At 48.7% G+C, this 16231-nt stretch overlaps 1 protein-coding gene across 1 annotated transcript in view; it reads left to right on the forward strand.

The window, feature by feature from the left end:
* Positions 1–16231, forward strand: part of USP42 (ubiquitin specific peptidase 42) — a 143813-nt gene that overhangs the window by 89557 nt on the left and 38025 nt on the right. The window contains 2 exon segments of the mRNA XM_030211676.1: positions 5831–6267; positions 6270–7368. Of these exon segments, the coding sequence (XP_030067536.1) occupies positions 5831–6267; positions 6270–7368 (1536 nt within the window).

The raw sequence follows: 16231 nt of genomic DNA on the forward strand, positions 1-16231 counted from the left end.
AACGTGTGATTACGTGCAGGGAGTGTGCCCAGAATCTGCCCCGCATTCAGGGCACAGGACACACATACGGCCACTGCATTACGTGCCTCAGCTGGTAGCGCGGGACCTCTGCACTGTTGGCCCAGGCAGGTAATGCAGTGGCAGTGCATTAAAATGCTACATAAAAGATGGAGGGATAAAATACAACTGTATTTTGATTGTCATGAATGTTTTTCACTTGTTATTGCGATTTATTTGTATTGAGAATGCTTTCATTCCGAAGCTACAGTAAAGGCGATCATTGACTAAAATAGTGCTTTTTTTGTAGGAAAAAAAGGTACCGTTGCTCATTATGGGCGGGGTCACCATCTGTGGCTCCACCCTTATGGTAGCCACATCCCTTATACCAGCCGTGGCGCATATAAGCAGCAGTATTGAAAATACTATACCAGTATAGGAGACAAAAATAACTTGTGATTTTTTTTTTCATTATAAATAATTTCTATAAGCTGTTACAGCTCTAGTATACCCAGTGCAAAATAAGACAGCAGATATAAATTCTCAAGTTGGACATCTTCCAAACACTAAAATGATTTTTTCTACCTTTGTTGTCTGGTGACTTTGTTTTTCTGATCATGTGGTCCCAGTCTCTGATTCTGCTGCTCTCTATCTGTTCCCTTAACTCTGTTTCCAGGGCTTCCTTTCCATTTATTTATTTGCTTTCCTCCTCTCTTCATTTCTTGCCCTAAATCCATAGGTAAAAGCTGGATCCTCTGTGGACTTGACTGGAGATGGTATAGAGTGGATCCAGCTTTTGCCTATTTTATTCATCCATGTGCAGTTTTTCTCCTCTTTTTTCCCTTTCCCTCATCTCGTCAGTATACATCTCCTGCCTCTTTCCATCCACGTCCAGCATTTTTGCTCTCTCCCTCCATCCATGTCCAGCATTTCTCCTCTTTCCCTCCCCTCCATCCATGTTCATCTCACTTCCCCTCTCTCTCTCCCTCCCCTCCATCCATGTTCATCTCTCTCCCTCCCCTCCATCCATGTTCATCTCTCTCCCTCCCCTCCATCCATGTTCATCTCTCTCCCTCCCCTCCATCCATGTTCATCTCTCTCCCTCTCCTCCATCCATGTTCATCTCTCTCCCTCCCCTCCATCCATGTCCATCTCCTTCCTGTCTTTCCTCCATCCATCCATGTCCATCTCCTTCCTGTCTTTCCTCCATCCATCCATGTCCATCTCCTTCCTGTCTTTCCTCCATCCATCCATGTCCATCTCCTTCCTGTCTTTCCTCCATCCATCCATGTCCAACAACTCTGCTGTCTCTCCCCTGCCCTCCCTTCCAATCCATGTCCAGCGATTCTCCTTTGCCCCTATCCTCCCCTCCCAACCATGTCCAGCGATTCTCCTCTGCCCCCGTCGAGTTCCAGTACCAACCCCAGCCCTACCTGCCCGCCCTTAGCTCCCTGACAGCCCTGCTTTCTGTTGCTGCCGCCCCGCAATGCGTTTAAATCTTTTTTTTTTTTTTTTAACCTGAAGTCGAATTGCCAGCGGTGGCGTTAGTGAAAGGACCAGGCTTGCCTTCTCCAGCCTTCCCTTCGTGTCCCGCCTTCCTCTGACGTTGTTTCCTGTTTCCGTGAGGATGGGACACAGAGGGAATGAAGGGAAGGCTGGAGGCGAGCCTGGTCCTTTCACTAACGCCGGCGCTTCGACTTAAGGTAAAAAAAAAATAAATAAAAGGTTTAAACGTGTCACGGGGTGGCAGGAACAGAAAGCAGGGCTGTTGGAGAGCTAAGGGCGGGCAGGTGAGCGGGCACAAAAAAAGCATTGAAAATACTACATAACGGCTACCCATGGCAGCACTAAGAGTCTGCAGCCTCATCCCCCTAATCACACACCAGACACCCCCCTCAAAAAAGAATACACAAGGCCAAGCCCCCAGCAGAAAACCACACCCTGAGGTCAGCCTTCCATATGAGGAGTATATGGAAAGATGACCCCTAGTGGTAGACCGAGACAGTGATAGATACAATCGTTGGTGAAGGAAGAGCTTTGCAGAGTAGAGGTCAGAAGGCTATGCTGTTGCAGTTTGAACTATCTTGTGCTTTGTGGATCATGATGGCTTATTGCTGATCTTGGATGAAGTTGGTATCTCGGGGAAAGTGTTGGAGTGGGTACGGGTTTTTTTTGATCATGTGAACATATACCCCCTAATTAAAAGTCACTAAAAATTGGGCACTAAAATTTGGGCGCATACACAATTTAATTGTATTTTACACACGTTTTAAAAATGGGAAATGGGAGGGTCTTGGGCAGAACGGGGGTGTTCCTCGCATTTGCATGCAGCATTATGGAGTAAGGGGGATATGCACCTAATTTAGGCATGTACATTTTCACCATGGGCACAATTCATGGGTGTAAGTGCTATTCTATAAACTGCGCCTAATATTAAATGCAGCTTATATAAGTAATTTTTTTGGCACCATATATAGAAGTCGCCCCATAGTGTCAAATTTCAGGGCAAACTCTCCATGTCCTAGAGATCGCACTCATCAATGTATTGATGAGTTCCTCAGGTTTTAGATTAAGCAGTGTTGGTTTTAAGACCTACATCTATGCAGATATTACAGATTTGTTTGGGTTTTTTAACCAGTTGTTTCTTCAGTATAGGTGACTTCTGCAAGGATATCAAATTGCTTGTATTTACTGGAAGTTTGGATGCAAGATTAAAAAGTTGAATAAAGAAATAACTCAGTCTGTTATTTGGGGGTACAGGTATCCTGGACACTTCTTCAATTGATAGATTGTAGATAAACTGCTTCATGACACAAAATGTCCCTTTGACCATTGGTCTACCTTGCCTTTACCTTTGCTGGGTAGAATAAATTTGTATCGCATGGTGGTTTTCCCCACACTGGTTGTACGTCCTTCATTCTCTCCCCATTCGCCTTCTTAGATGAGATGTTAGAGCCTTGCGTTAGTTATTGACCACATTTTGGGAGGGGGGGGGGGGAAAGAAACCTATAATGATATGGAGCTTTCTGATGGGTATTTGGCATCAGGGTGGGTTTGAAGTGCCAGATGTGAAGTTATATAATCAGGCTTGTATTTTGTCACCTAAGACACTGGATTATGAACAGGATTCTGTTTACAGATGTACCATTTGAATGGAAATACTTTCATCCTTGGCATCTTAACTATCTTATACATACCCACCTACCTAAACTGCCCAAGCCCTTTCGTAGGAGTCTTCTGTTATGCCCTGTTTTGGTTTCTGTGGAGGGAGCTACTGTGTTTTTGAGATCGAGATCCTCATAATAGTGTTTTCGTACTTTTGGTGGGAAATGGAGTGGAGGAGTGGCCTAGTGGTTAGGGTGGTGGACTTTGGTCCTGAGGAACTGAGCTTGATTCCCACTTCAGGCACAGGCAGCTCCTTGTGACTCTGGGCAAGTCACTTAACCCTCCATTGCCCCATGTAAGCCGCATTGAGCCTGCCATGAGTGGGAAAGCGCAGGGTACAAATGTAACAAAAATAAATAGATACTATGGGAGATTCTACATGGAATGTTGCTACTATTGGAGATTCTACATGGAATGTTGCTATTCCACTAGCAACATTCCATGTAGAAGGCTGACGTCAGACTCACAGAAGCAGAAGCCTGCGCGGCCACATTGGTGATCTGCAAGGGCCGACTTCTACATGGAATGGAATGTTGCTAGGGGAATAGCAACATTCCATGTAGAATCTCAAATAGTAGCAACAGTGGAGGAGTGGCCTAGTGGTTAGGGTGGTGGACTTTGGTCCTGGGGAACTGAGGAACTGAGTTTGATTCCCACTTCAGGCACAGGCAGCTCCTTGTGACTCTGGGCAAGTCACTTAACCCTCCATTGCCCCATGTAAGCCACATTGAGCCTGCCATGAGTGGGAAAAGTGTGGGGTACAAATGTAACAAAAAAAAATGCAGAGTTTATCCCAGGAGTACAGCAAATGCAGGATTTTTAACATGGAGGCTGCCCTTTTAGTGTAGGAAGCATTAGTGCAGCCTGTGTTACTGTCTCCCGTGCAGTAAATCATGCATGTATTGCTTAACACATTAGTAAAAGGGCCTCTTAAATTTTTTTTGTTTAATTCAAGACATCCATGTAAATCATGACACCTTAACTGTTTTAATGAGTTTGGTCACTTTTCTTGAATTGGAATACAATGATGCAATGTATCAGAGGTGCTTGGTGCCCTGGAGGTCATGGGGTCAAGCTGTGTTTATAGATCCATTGACATCACAATGGCATTTTCAAGCTATTCAAACTCCAGTGACCATATTTGAAGTGAATTCAACATAAAACTGGTGTTCATGAGGCAAAGGGTTTCCATAACTGCATGTGTTTAGGGTTTATCTCCTGGGCCTAATCAAGTTTGTGTCGGGTAATTTCTCCAAATGGGTTAGTTTTGCGCATACCGTGGCGGGAATGAATCTCACTCCTAAGCCAGGGTATGTGGAGTATGATCTCAGCCTCTCAAATTTACTGTTAACGCTCGATGTAGTACTTGCATTGTTCTAAATAGAGTTGCTTTCTGGAATTCATCAGATGTCTTAAATGGAATTCTTTCTGTTCTGAATTTATTTTATATAATAGTAGTATTGTTCACTGCTTTGACCTTTTATTAGCAAAAGCAATATATCAAATCCCAAATAAATACAAATGTATGTATGTATGTAAGTGTGTATATATATATATATATATATATATATGTGTGTGTGTGTGTGTGTGTGTATGTGTGTATATCAAACATATAAATGGCGAATGACCGTACTCACCCGCAAATGCGCAGTAGAGACTTCCCTCTCTGTCCCGCCCCCGTGTCAATACATGATGATGGGGGCGGGACAGAGAAGGAAACTGCGCAAAGGGGGGGAGGGAACCGCTGACGTCACTACCGCTCCCCCCCCCCCCCCAGGTCGCCGCCGCCACCCCTCCACCCGGCCCGAGCACTCTCTTCGGTATTGAACTTACATCGCCGACACGCAGCAGGCAGATCAGCTGAGCTCCCGTCGGCCTTCCTTCCCTGCCTGTGTTGCGCCCTCGCCGACGTTACGTCACACGAGGGTGGGACACAGGCAGAGAAGGAAGGCCGATGGGAGCTCTGCTGATCTGCCTGCTGCGTTTCGGCGACATAAGTTCAATAGTGGAGAGAGGGCCCGGGCCGGGTGGAGGGGTGGCGGCAGCGACCTCGGGGGGGGGGGGGGGCCTTGGAAAAACCCCATACTAGCCCGTTTTAATGGGCTCAACGGCTAGTATATATATAATGTGTGTATGTAACTTATTGCAATCCCTTCCTTTTGTAATTATGATAGTCTGAACTCTTTCTCCAAGTTTGTTCTTCGATCAACCAGCAGGTGTCTCCATTGGAGCTATAGCTGTCACTCCCACCTCCATGTCTGGCTGAAGCAGCAGAGCTACATGGAGTATATGATAACGTTTGGCCTTGGGGAAACATTAAAAGGGTTCTTTTTCCGTTCCAGGCCAGGAGTTATTTGTGGTGTTGCATCATCTTTGAATACATCTTCTATTTTCTTCTGCCGTTAAACAAGGAGGAGGGGATTTCAGATTGCAAAGAATACTGTTTTCTTCAGAATTAATGATAGTATTTGTACTCTGGTACATTTTGGGAAGCGCACACGTAGATTCTTTCCTGGCTAGTTATCTTGCAACTTAATTAGATGTAGAAGATTTGCTGCTTTATTTGATGAATGTGTCCCTTGTTAAACACTGTACAGTGCTTAGAACAAATGCACTGCATAAATGCGCTGTTAAGTAACCAAAAGTATCATTTTACTTTTTGTTGCAGCATAAATGGATCTGAACAGAAAATCTCTGAGAATGGCATGGACACTGAAGGCTTTGTCAGTGACAATTCTTACAAAAAATCTGAAGCGGTCACTCCTGCTCCTAACTGCATAATAAAGAAGGCCTCAATAACACCGTTGACTCCTGAAAATCAATCTACCAAAGAACACAATGCAGCTGTAAATGATTTAACAAAAATTGACAGCATACATTCTGCTACCGCTAGCCAATATAGTACCAAGAAAACAAGCCTTGAGTGCGAAGAAAGTTTATCGGAACAGCATGACACTAAGACTTGTAACAGTACCCAAGTAAGACAGCCCGAAGAAGTAAAAGGCATCTTGGAAGAGAGTGCTCAGAACATCAAAGGGTCTGTACAAGAATATATAGAACGGATACCTCAAAGCCCATTTGGAAAATCTGATGGCAATAACAATTCTAAAATATTTTGTCTCCAGCGGCAGAAAACAGTAAAGAAGCAAGAGACACAGTTCAAAATTATGCAGATATGTCACTTGCTAATGAGTGTTCTTCAGCAGATCAGGCCACAATTTCGGAGACTCGCCATTCTGCAGGCAGAGATGATGTTACTAGCAATCAAAGATGCGTAGAAGAAGAAAAAAGTAGGCAGAGAAACAAGAGCCATTCCCCAGTCCAGGAAAAACCGGCCAACCCCAAAATACTTGACAAGAAACATTTTAGTGAAAGTGGTCGGTGTGAAAGCAGAGAGAGAGAGAAACACTATAGAAACAAAATGGTTGATGGATATTATAGAAAGAGGTGCTCCTACAGTGAGGAAAGGACCAAGCATGATAGATATAAACAGGAGTATTGGAATGGAAATAAGTATAGGCCTTATAAGGAAAGAAGCAGTCCAAATAGCAGTAGGGCATCTGCAAAATATAGCCATTATAGAGCTAGGTCCAGAAGTAGAGTCAAGATTGGTCATGAAAGGAGTAAGTATTACCATCCTAAAAGGGAAGAATCCTGGAGCAGGGAGAGATACTACCATGATAAGCACAGACGATGGGACAACTACAGGTATTATGATGACTATTACGCTTCCCATGGATCCAGAGAAGGTAGAGAGAGAAGGCTGTCCTATGGTGACAGAGACTATGAAAAGCCAGTAAACCCATCTTACACCAGTAGGCCATATAAGGATTATCAGTACAAAAGTAGATGGATGCATGAGCCAGCACCTAGAGATAAAGGAAGGCATCACTGCAACAATCCTGGACTGGAGATGGATCAGGCTTCCTCTCTTACGTGGCACTTAGAAAAGCATTATCATGAAAAGCCATCTTTTATTTCTGAAGTCGAGACTTGTGGTTCTGACACTTATTGTTACACTCACGAAAGCCTGAAGGAACGCAAGAGAAAATGTGACAGCAGCTCCGAAGACAGTGAGAGTGATGTGGAAAAGAAACGCAGAAGGAGCTTCCACGTGGAGCCTTTAGAGGAGCAAAGAGTAAAAAGGCATAAAAAGTCAAAGAAAAAAAAGAAATCTAAAGATAAGCAGAGAGAGAAGGATAACAGGCAAGTACATGGTTGTGGTTATTAGGAAGGTTTTGAAACATGTACTTTTTTGAATATTTGTGCTGCAGTGTTTATTGCCTATGTCTGGGTTATACTTGCTGTACACTGCCTTGGGTGAATTTCTTAAAAAAAAAAGGTGATAAATCCAAATAAAAATAAATTGAAAAATTATTTTGTTACTGATGTAGGGGCCTTGCTCTCTTATCCTGTATTCTGCAGTACTTTGCTGTATCTCATTTTGTAAGTCGGCACTAAGTAGTAACTTACACTAGGGTCATATTACAGCAAAGTAATGTTAGTGCTGAATACTTGAAAAATTTTTTTACAGCCTGTTGAAAATCAAGTTATTTCAGTAGAAACATTTTCTTGATCCAGGGTAAATGTAATGAGATTTCTGTTTGGGTTTATTACATAACAATCATTCTCCGAGGACAAGCAGGCTGCTTGTTCTCACTGATGGGTGACGTCCACGGCAGCCCCTCCAATCGGAAACTTCACTAGCAAAGTCCTTTGCTAGCCCTCGCGCGCCCGCGCGCACCGCGCATGCGCGGCCGTCTTCCCGCCCGAAACCGGCTCGAGCCGGCCAGTCTTCTTTTGTCCGCACTCGGTACGGTCGTGTTTTCGCCGTGTCGAGCCCCGGAAAGTCGACCTCGCGCGTCCAATTTGTTTTGAACATGTTTTTTTCCTTCGGGAAAGCTTTGTCCTAGTCGGGAAGTGCTCCGGAAACCCCCCGCCGGGTTTCGTGTAAATCCTCCCCGTACTTCCAGCTTTTTTGCCCCGGTAAGTTTTCTTTCGTCGTCGGGGTAGGCCTCTTTTCGGCCTCGGTCGAGATTTTTTCTCCCTCTAAATTTGGTGCTTCAAATTTCGCCATTTCGGCTTTTGATTTCGCCGGCGTGATTTTTCCGCCCATGACATCGAAGCCTTCCAGCGGCTTCAAGAAGTGCACCCAGTGCGCCCGGGTTATCTCGCTCACTGATCGACACTCGTCGTGTCTTCAGTGTCTGGGGGCCGAGCACCGCCCTCAGAACTGCAGTCTGTGTTCCCTGCTTCAAAGGCGGACTCAGGTAGCGAGACTAGCCCAGTGGAACGTGTTGTTCTCGGGCTCTTCGTCGGCATCGGCACCGGGATCTTCGAGTGCATCGACGTCGTCAGCGTCCAGACCATCTTCCTCGGCCGCCCCTGCATCGAGTGCATCGAGGCATCGGGCCTCTGCATCGGCGCCGAGACATCGGATAGCTGCATCGACGTCGGTGGTACCAGGACCTCGTCTGCTGATGTCGTCGGACGGTGGTGCATCGGGTGGAGTGCAGGTGAGGGCTGTCCATTCCCCTGCTGGTGGCGGTGAGCCCTCGGGTGGGTCTCCTCCTACCCTGAGGGCTCCTGCGGTACAGCCCCCCCGAGATCGACCTTCTTCAGTCTCGGCCCCGAGGAAGCGACGGATGGATTCGACGTCCTCCTCGTCGGTGCCGGGGAGCTCTGGTGACATGCTTCGGAAGAAATCGAAGAAGCATCGACACCGGTCTCCTCCCCGTGTCGGCACCGAGAGCTCTGGGTCGCCGAGGGGTTCGGCACCCAGCAGGCATCGGCACCGAGAGGACCGCTCACCCTCTGTTCAGGAGGTGTCGATGCGCTCCGCTCTGGACAGCCCGGAACAGCCTCCACGCCCGGAACAGGTACTGACGTCGACGCCTGCATCGACCTCTCAGCCTTTCTCTGCAGCCGCTCTAAACGAGAGCCTCCGGGCCGTTCTCCCAGAGATTCTGGGAGAGCTGTTGCGCCCTACCCTCCGGTACCGGCGGTGCTTGCGCCACCGGTACCGTCGAGCGTGGCGCCGGCTGGCCCATCGCCCAGGTTGAGGTCCCCGACGTCGGTACCGCGTGCGGTACCGACCGCGGCCACCTCCCAGGAAGGCTCCCCGACTACGTCGGCGGAGGGAGCTTCGCCGATGTGGGCGAGGGAGTCTACCTCTCGACACCCCCATCGTGGACGGGGTTCCACGGAGTCGAGCAGGGCGAGGTTGCAGACACAGGTCCGTGAACTTGTGTCTGACACCGAGGGTGAGGCCTCGTGGGAGGAAGAGGAAGATCCCAGATATTTCTCTGACGAGGAGTCTGAGGGTCTTCCGTCTGATCCCACTCCCTCTCCTGAGAGACAGCTTTCTCCTCCCGAGAGTCTGTCTTTTGCCTCCTTTGTCCGGGAGATGTCTACGGCCATCCCCTTCCCGGTGGTTGTGGAGGACGAGCCCAGGGCTGAAATGTTTGAGCTCCTGGACTATCCTTCTCCACCTAAGGAAGCGTCCACTGTTCCCTTGCACCATGTCCTGAAGAAGACATTGCTTGCGAACTGGACCAAGCCATTAACTAATCCCCACATTCCCAAGAAGATCGAGTCCCAGTACCGGATCCATGGGGACCCAGAGCTGATGCGCACTCAGTTGCCTCATGACTCTGGAGTTGTGGATTTGGCCCTAAAGAAGGCTAAGAGTTCTAGGGAACATGCTTCGGCGCCCCCGGGCAAGGACGCTAGAACCTTAGACTCCTTTGGGAGGAAGGCCTACCATTCCTCTATGCTCGTGTCCAAGATCCAGTCTTACCAGCTCTACACGAGCATACACATGCGGAATAATGTGCGGCAGTTGGCGGGCTTGGTTGATGCTCTTCCCCCTGAGCAAGCCAAGCCTTTTCAGGAGGTGGTCAGGCAGCTGAAGGCGTGCAGAAAATTCCTGGCCAGAGGAGTTTATGACACTTTTGATGTTGCGTCCAGGGCCGCTGCTCAAGGTGTGGTGATGCGCAGGCTCTCATGGCTGCGTGCCGCCGACCTGGAGAATAGAATCCAGCAGCGGATTGCGGACTCGCCTTGCCGTGCGGATAACATTTTTGGCGAAAAAGTCGAGCAGGTGGTAGAGTCTCTCCACCAGCGGGACACCGCATTCGACAAGTTCGCCCGCCGGCAGCCTTCAGCTTCTACCTCTACAGGTAGACGATTTTCGGGGGAAGGAAGACTGTTCCCTATACTTCTGGCAAGCGTAGGTACAATCCTCCTTCCCGACAGCCTGCGGCCCAGGCTAAGCCCCAGCGCGCTCGCTCTCGTCAGCAGCGTGCGACTCAGCAAGGCCCCGCGGCTCCCCAGCAAAAGCAAGGGGCGAGCTTTTGACTGGCTCCAGCAGAGCATAGCCGACATCCAAGTGTCAGTGCCGGGCGACCTGCCTATCGGAGGGAGGTTGAAAGCTTTTCACCAAAGGTGGCCTCTCATAACCTCCGATCAGTGGGTTCTCCAAATAGTCCGGCAAGGATACACTCTCAATTTGGCTTCAAAACCTCCAAATTGTCCACCGGGAGCTCAGTCCTACAGCTTCCAGCACAAGCAGGTACTTGCAGAGGAACTCTCCGCCCTTCTCAGCGCCAATGCGGTCGAGCCCGTGCCATCCGGGCAAGAAGGGCTGGGGTTCTATTCCAGGTACTTCCTTGTGGAAAAGAAAACAGGGGGGATGCGTCCCATCCTAGACCTAAGGGCCCTGAACAAATATCTCGTAAAAGAAAAGTTCAGGATGCTTTCCCTGGGCACCCTTCTCCCCATGATTCAGCAAAACGATTGGCTATGCTCTCTGGACTTGAAGGATGCCTACACACACATCCCGATACTGCCAGCTCACAGACAGTATCTGCGATTTCAGCTGGGCACACGCCACTTCCAGTACTGTGTGCTACCCTTTGGGCTCGCCTCTGCGCCCAGGGTGTTCACAAAGTGCCTAGCTGTGGTAGCAGCGGCGCTTCGCAGGCTGGGGGTGCACGTGTTCCCATATCTCGACGATTGGCTGGTGAAGAACACATCCGAGGCAGGAGCCCTGCAGTCCATGCAGATGACTATTCGCCTCCTGGAGCTACTGGGGTTTGTGATAAATTACCCAAAGTCCCATCTTCTCCCAGTGCAGAAACTCGAATTCATCGGAGCCCTGCTGGATTCTCGGACGGCTCGCGCCTATCTCCCAGAGGCGAGGGCCAACAACTTGTTGTCCCTCGTCTCGCGGGTGCGAGCGTCCCAGCAGATCACAGCTCGGCAGATGTTGAGATTGCTGGGCCACATGGCCTCCACAGTTCATGTGACTCCCATGGCCCGCCTTCACATGAGATCTGCTCAATGGACCCTAGCCTCCCAGTGGTATCAGGCCGCCGGGGGTCTAGAGGACGTGATCCACCTGTCCACGAGTTTTCTCGAATCCCTGTATTGGTGGACGATTTGCTCCAATTTGACTCTGGGACGTCCCTTCCAAATTCCTCAGCCACAAAAAGTGCTGACCACGGATGCGTCTCTCCTGGGATGGGGAGCTCATGTCGATGGGCTTCACACCCAAGGAAGGTGGTCCCTCCAAGAAAGCGATCTACAGATCAATCTTCTGGAGTTGCGAGCGATCTGGAACGCTCTGAAGGCTTTCAGAGATCGGCTGTCCCACCAAATTATCCAAATTCAGACAGACAATCAGGTTGCCATGTACTATGTCAACAAGCAGGGGGGCACCGGATCTCGCCCCCTGTGTCAGGAAGCCGTCAGCATGTGGCTCTGGGCTCGCCGTCAAGGCATGGTGCTCCAAGCCACATATCTGGCAGGCGTAAACAACAGTCTGGCCGACAGGTTGAGCAGGATTATGCAACCTCACGAGTGGTCGCTCAATTCCCGTGTGGTGCGACAGATCTTCCAGGCGTGGGGCACCCCCCTGGTGGATCTCTTCGCATCTCAAGTGAACCACAAGGTCCCTCAGTTCTGTTCCAGGCTTCAGGCCCACGGCAGACTGGCGTCGGATGCCTTCCTCCTGGATTGGGGGGAAGGTCTGCTGTATGCTTATCCTCCCATTCCTCTGGTGGGGAAGACTTTGTTGAAACTCAAGCAAGACCGAGGCACCATGATTCTGATTGCTCCCTTTTGGCCGCGTCAGATCTGGTTCCCTCTTCTTCTGGAGTTATCCTCCGAAGAACCGTGGAGATTGGAGTGTTTTCCGACCCTCATCACGCAGGACGAAGGGGCTCTTCTGCATCCCAACCTCCAGTCCCTGGCTCTCACGGCCTGGATGTTGAGGGCGTAGACTTTGCCTCTTTGGGTCTGCCAGAGGGTGTCTCCCGCATCTTGCTTGCTTCCAGGAAAGACTCCACTAAGAGAAGTTACTTCTTTCACTGGAGGAGGTTTGCCGTCTGGTGTGACAGCAAGGCCCTAGATCCTCGCTCTTGTCCTGCACAGACCCTGCTTGAATACCTTCTCCACTTGTCTGAGTCTGGTCTGAAGACCAACTCAGTAAGGGTCCACCTTAGTGCAATCAGTGCATACCATTACCAAGTGGAAGGTAAGCCGATCTCAGGACAGCCTTTAGTTGTTCGCTTCATGAGAGGTTTGCTTTTGTCAAAGCCCCCTGTCAAGCCTCCTACAGTGTCATGGGATCTCAATGTCGTTCTCACCCAGCTGATGAAACCTCCTTTCGAGCCACTGAATTCCTGCCATCCGAAGTACTTGACCTGGAAGGTCATTTTCTTGGTGGCAGTTACTTCGGCTCGTAGAGTCAGTGAGCTTCAGGCCCTGGTAGCCCAGGCCCCTTACACCAAATTTCATCACAACAGAGTAGTCCTCCGCACTCACCCTAAGTTTCTGCCAAAGGTCGTGTCGGAGTTCCATCTGAACCAGTCAATTGTCTTGCCAACATTCTTTCCCCGTCCTCATTCCTGCCCTGCTGAACGTCAGCTGCACACATTGGACTGCAAGAGAGCATTGGCCTTCTATCTGGAGCGGACACAGCCCCACAGACAGTCCGCCCAACTGTTTGTTTCTTTTGATCCCAACAAGAGGGGAGTGGCTGTAGGGAAACGCACCATATCCAATTGGCTAGCAGATTGCATTTCCTTCACTTATGCCCAGGCTGGGCTGGCTCTTGAGGGTCATGTCACGGCTCATAATGTTAGAGCCATGGCTGCGTCGGTAGCCCACTTGAAGTCAGCCACCATGGAGGAAATTTGCAAAGCTGCGACGTGGTCATCTGTCCACACATTCACATCTCATTACTGCCTGCAGCAGGATACCCGACGCGACAGTCGGTTCGGGCAGTCAGTTCTTCAGAACCTGTTTGGGCTTTAGGATCCAACTCCACCCCCGAGGGCCCTGTTTGTTCTGTTCCAGGCTACACTCTCAGTTAGTTGGTAAATTTTTTTAGGTCAATCTCAGTTATGTCCTCGCCGTTGCGAGGCCCAATTGACCAATGTTGTTGTTTTGAGTGAGCCTGGGGGCTAGGGATACCCCATCAGTGAGAACAAGCAGCCTGCTTGTCCTCGGAGAAAGCGAATGCTACATACCTGTAGAAGGTATTCTCCGAGGACAGCAGGCTGATTGTTCTCACAAACCCGCCCGCCTCCCCTTTGGAGTTGTGTCTTCCCTTGAAGTGTATTGTATTGCTACATACTGGACTGGCCGGCTCGAGCCGGTTTCGGGCGGGAAGACGGCCGCGCATGCGCGGTGCGCGCGGGCGCGCGAGGGCTAGCAAAGGACTTTGCTAGTGAAGTTTCCGATTGGAGGGGCTGCCGTGGACGTCACCCATCAGTGAGAACAATCAGCCTGCTGTCCTCGGAGAATACCTTCTACAGGTATGTAGCATTCGCTGTTTACACAATACAGTATAAGATTAACCAAGCAATGTGATGAATACTTACCATAAGTGATTTACATGTAGAAAAGATGTGAGGTTCCATATTCCAAGTATTTTTTCCTGTTTTTAAATTTTAAATTGAATGTCCTGCAAAGAAGACACAACATAGTAGTTGTTGCTGGCTTCCCTTCTGCACTACTCTAGATAGATCTCTCCCATCTTTCAGCATCTAGGGTCCCTTTTACAAAGGTATGTAAGGGCCTACGCACGTGCAGCGCGCTTCAAACCTGCATTACCACCCGGCTAGCACATGCGCCAGGCGGTAATTCCGAGTTTGGCACACGCCAAAAACCCACAGTAGAAAATAATTTTCTACTGCGGGGGGGGGGGGGGGGGATTCCTGGTGGCAATCGGCAGTTGGCACGTGGGTAATGCTTGAGCCCTTACTGCTAAGTCAGTGGGTGGTGGTAATGGCACAGGCCATAAATAGACGCACTGTGGTTTTAATTTTGTCCATTTCCTGACCTCAAAAAAAAAACCCTTTTTTCCAGACGCGGTCAGAAATGGTCCAGCGCGTATCTAAAACACGCACCCACACTACCGCAGTAGAGGTTTGTAGTCAAAGCAGCCTGCTACTCATGCCTAGAGACTCTCCAGCTGCGAATGTACCAAAGGCCTTGCAATTTCTTTTTGAGAGCTTGACTCAGCTACACCAGCACACTGCCAGTCTGCTTTGTTCTCTGCCATTCCAAGTAAATGTTGGAGAGTCTGTTCCTATATCTGAGTCAAAACACAGGCCTCCTTTTCTGTAGCCTAATTCACCCCAGCCCTCCTTTGCCATTGCTCTTTATCAGTTCCAAACGTAAAGAAGTATTTCATCATATGCTCTCTAAGATTACTCCTTGTCCTCAAAAGTTTTCTTTCTAAGGAAAATGCTGCTGCAGACCTTGTGTTGAGTCTGGATCTACAGACTTAGTTTTATGGTATACTGCACAAGTCTAGACCTATTAACTTACTGTTTTGTTGTCGTCTATGATTTTATATTGCATTAAATCAGATTGTTCTTTCCTTACTTTCTCTGTTTGTTATAAAATACACGTGTATATGCAGATGTACACGCACATCTTTACGCCTTCCACAGAGTAGATGTAAATTTGTTCACTACTGAGTTAGAATTGAATTGGTCTTCCCCCTACTTTCTTCCGTTTGACATATTTTCTCCCGTTGTGCAGTGTTTACTCCTTTTTGTCCTGTATCCTAACATGTATTTTATAAAATGTGTGCACACTGCAGCTGCAATGTCAGGAACACTTACACAGAGATCATGTAAACGTAAGAGCAATCTTTCAGTGCATCTACATTTTACACATGTATTCCCCCAACCAATTTTATAAGGGACTGTTTATGCATGTAAAATAGTGTTTACATGCGGAAAAACTTTATACCGTTAACATGGGCGTAGCCAGACACCCAATTTTGGGTGGACCTTGGTCTAAGATGGGTGGGCAGAAGAACTCTGCCTTGTCCCACAAGTGATTTGGTCTCTCCGTCTCTCGCCTGCATGCCATATGGTCTATCAAACATCTCCCCCCCCCCCCCCCCCCCCCCCTCTCCTGCATACCTTTTAAATAGCAGAGTTTCACCGGCAGCGAGCAGCAACTAATACACATTGCTCATGTTGATCCCAAAGCCTTCCCTCTGATGCATCTTCCTGTTCCCGCATAGGCGGGAATACATCACAGGGGGAAGGCTGTGGGGCCAGAGTAAGCAGTATGTATCAGTTGCATCTCACTGCAGGCGAAGATCTGCTATTTACAAGGTCTGCAGGAGGGACAGTTGTTGGGAGTTTTCAGCTGGTGGGGCTTGGGGATCCCTGCCAGTCACATCATAGGTGTGCTGCTACTGGATGGGCCTGGGCCCACCCGAGCCCACCCTTGGCTACGCCACTGACAGTTAACCCTTGTACTAATTTTGTACTGTAGTTGTATTAGCCACACTAATTTTACCTGTACTGTAATCCTCTTGCACATACAGCATTATGTAACTTATTCCTATACAAATACATAAGGTAATACTGCAGGTGGAAAACAGTCCTAGTGGGTCCAACTTCTGACTGGTATGAATACTTTCAACACACCCTGGACTCTGAAGACTTAGCGTTAGATAGTGTTGTAATTGAAATCCATTGGCCAGTATGTTATTAGACAGAATGACAACATTAGCATTAAGTGGTGACAGATAACC

This window comes from Microcaecilia unicolor, chromosome 8 (genome assembly GCF_901765095.1).
Source record: "Microcaecilia unicolor chromosome 8, aMicUni1.1, whole genome shotgun sequence".
Classification (NCBI taxonomy): Eukaryota; Metazoa; Chordata; class Amphibia; order Gymnophiona; family Siphonopidae; genus Microcaecilia; species Microcaecilia unicolor.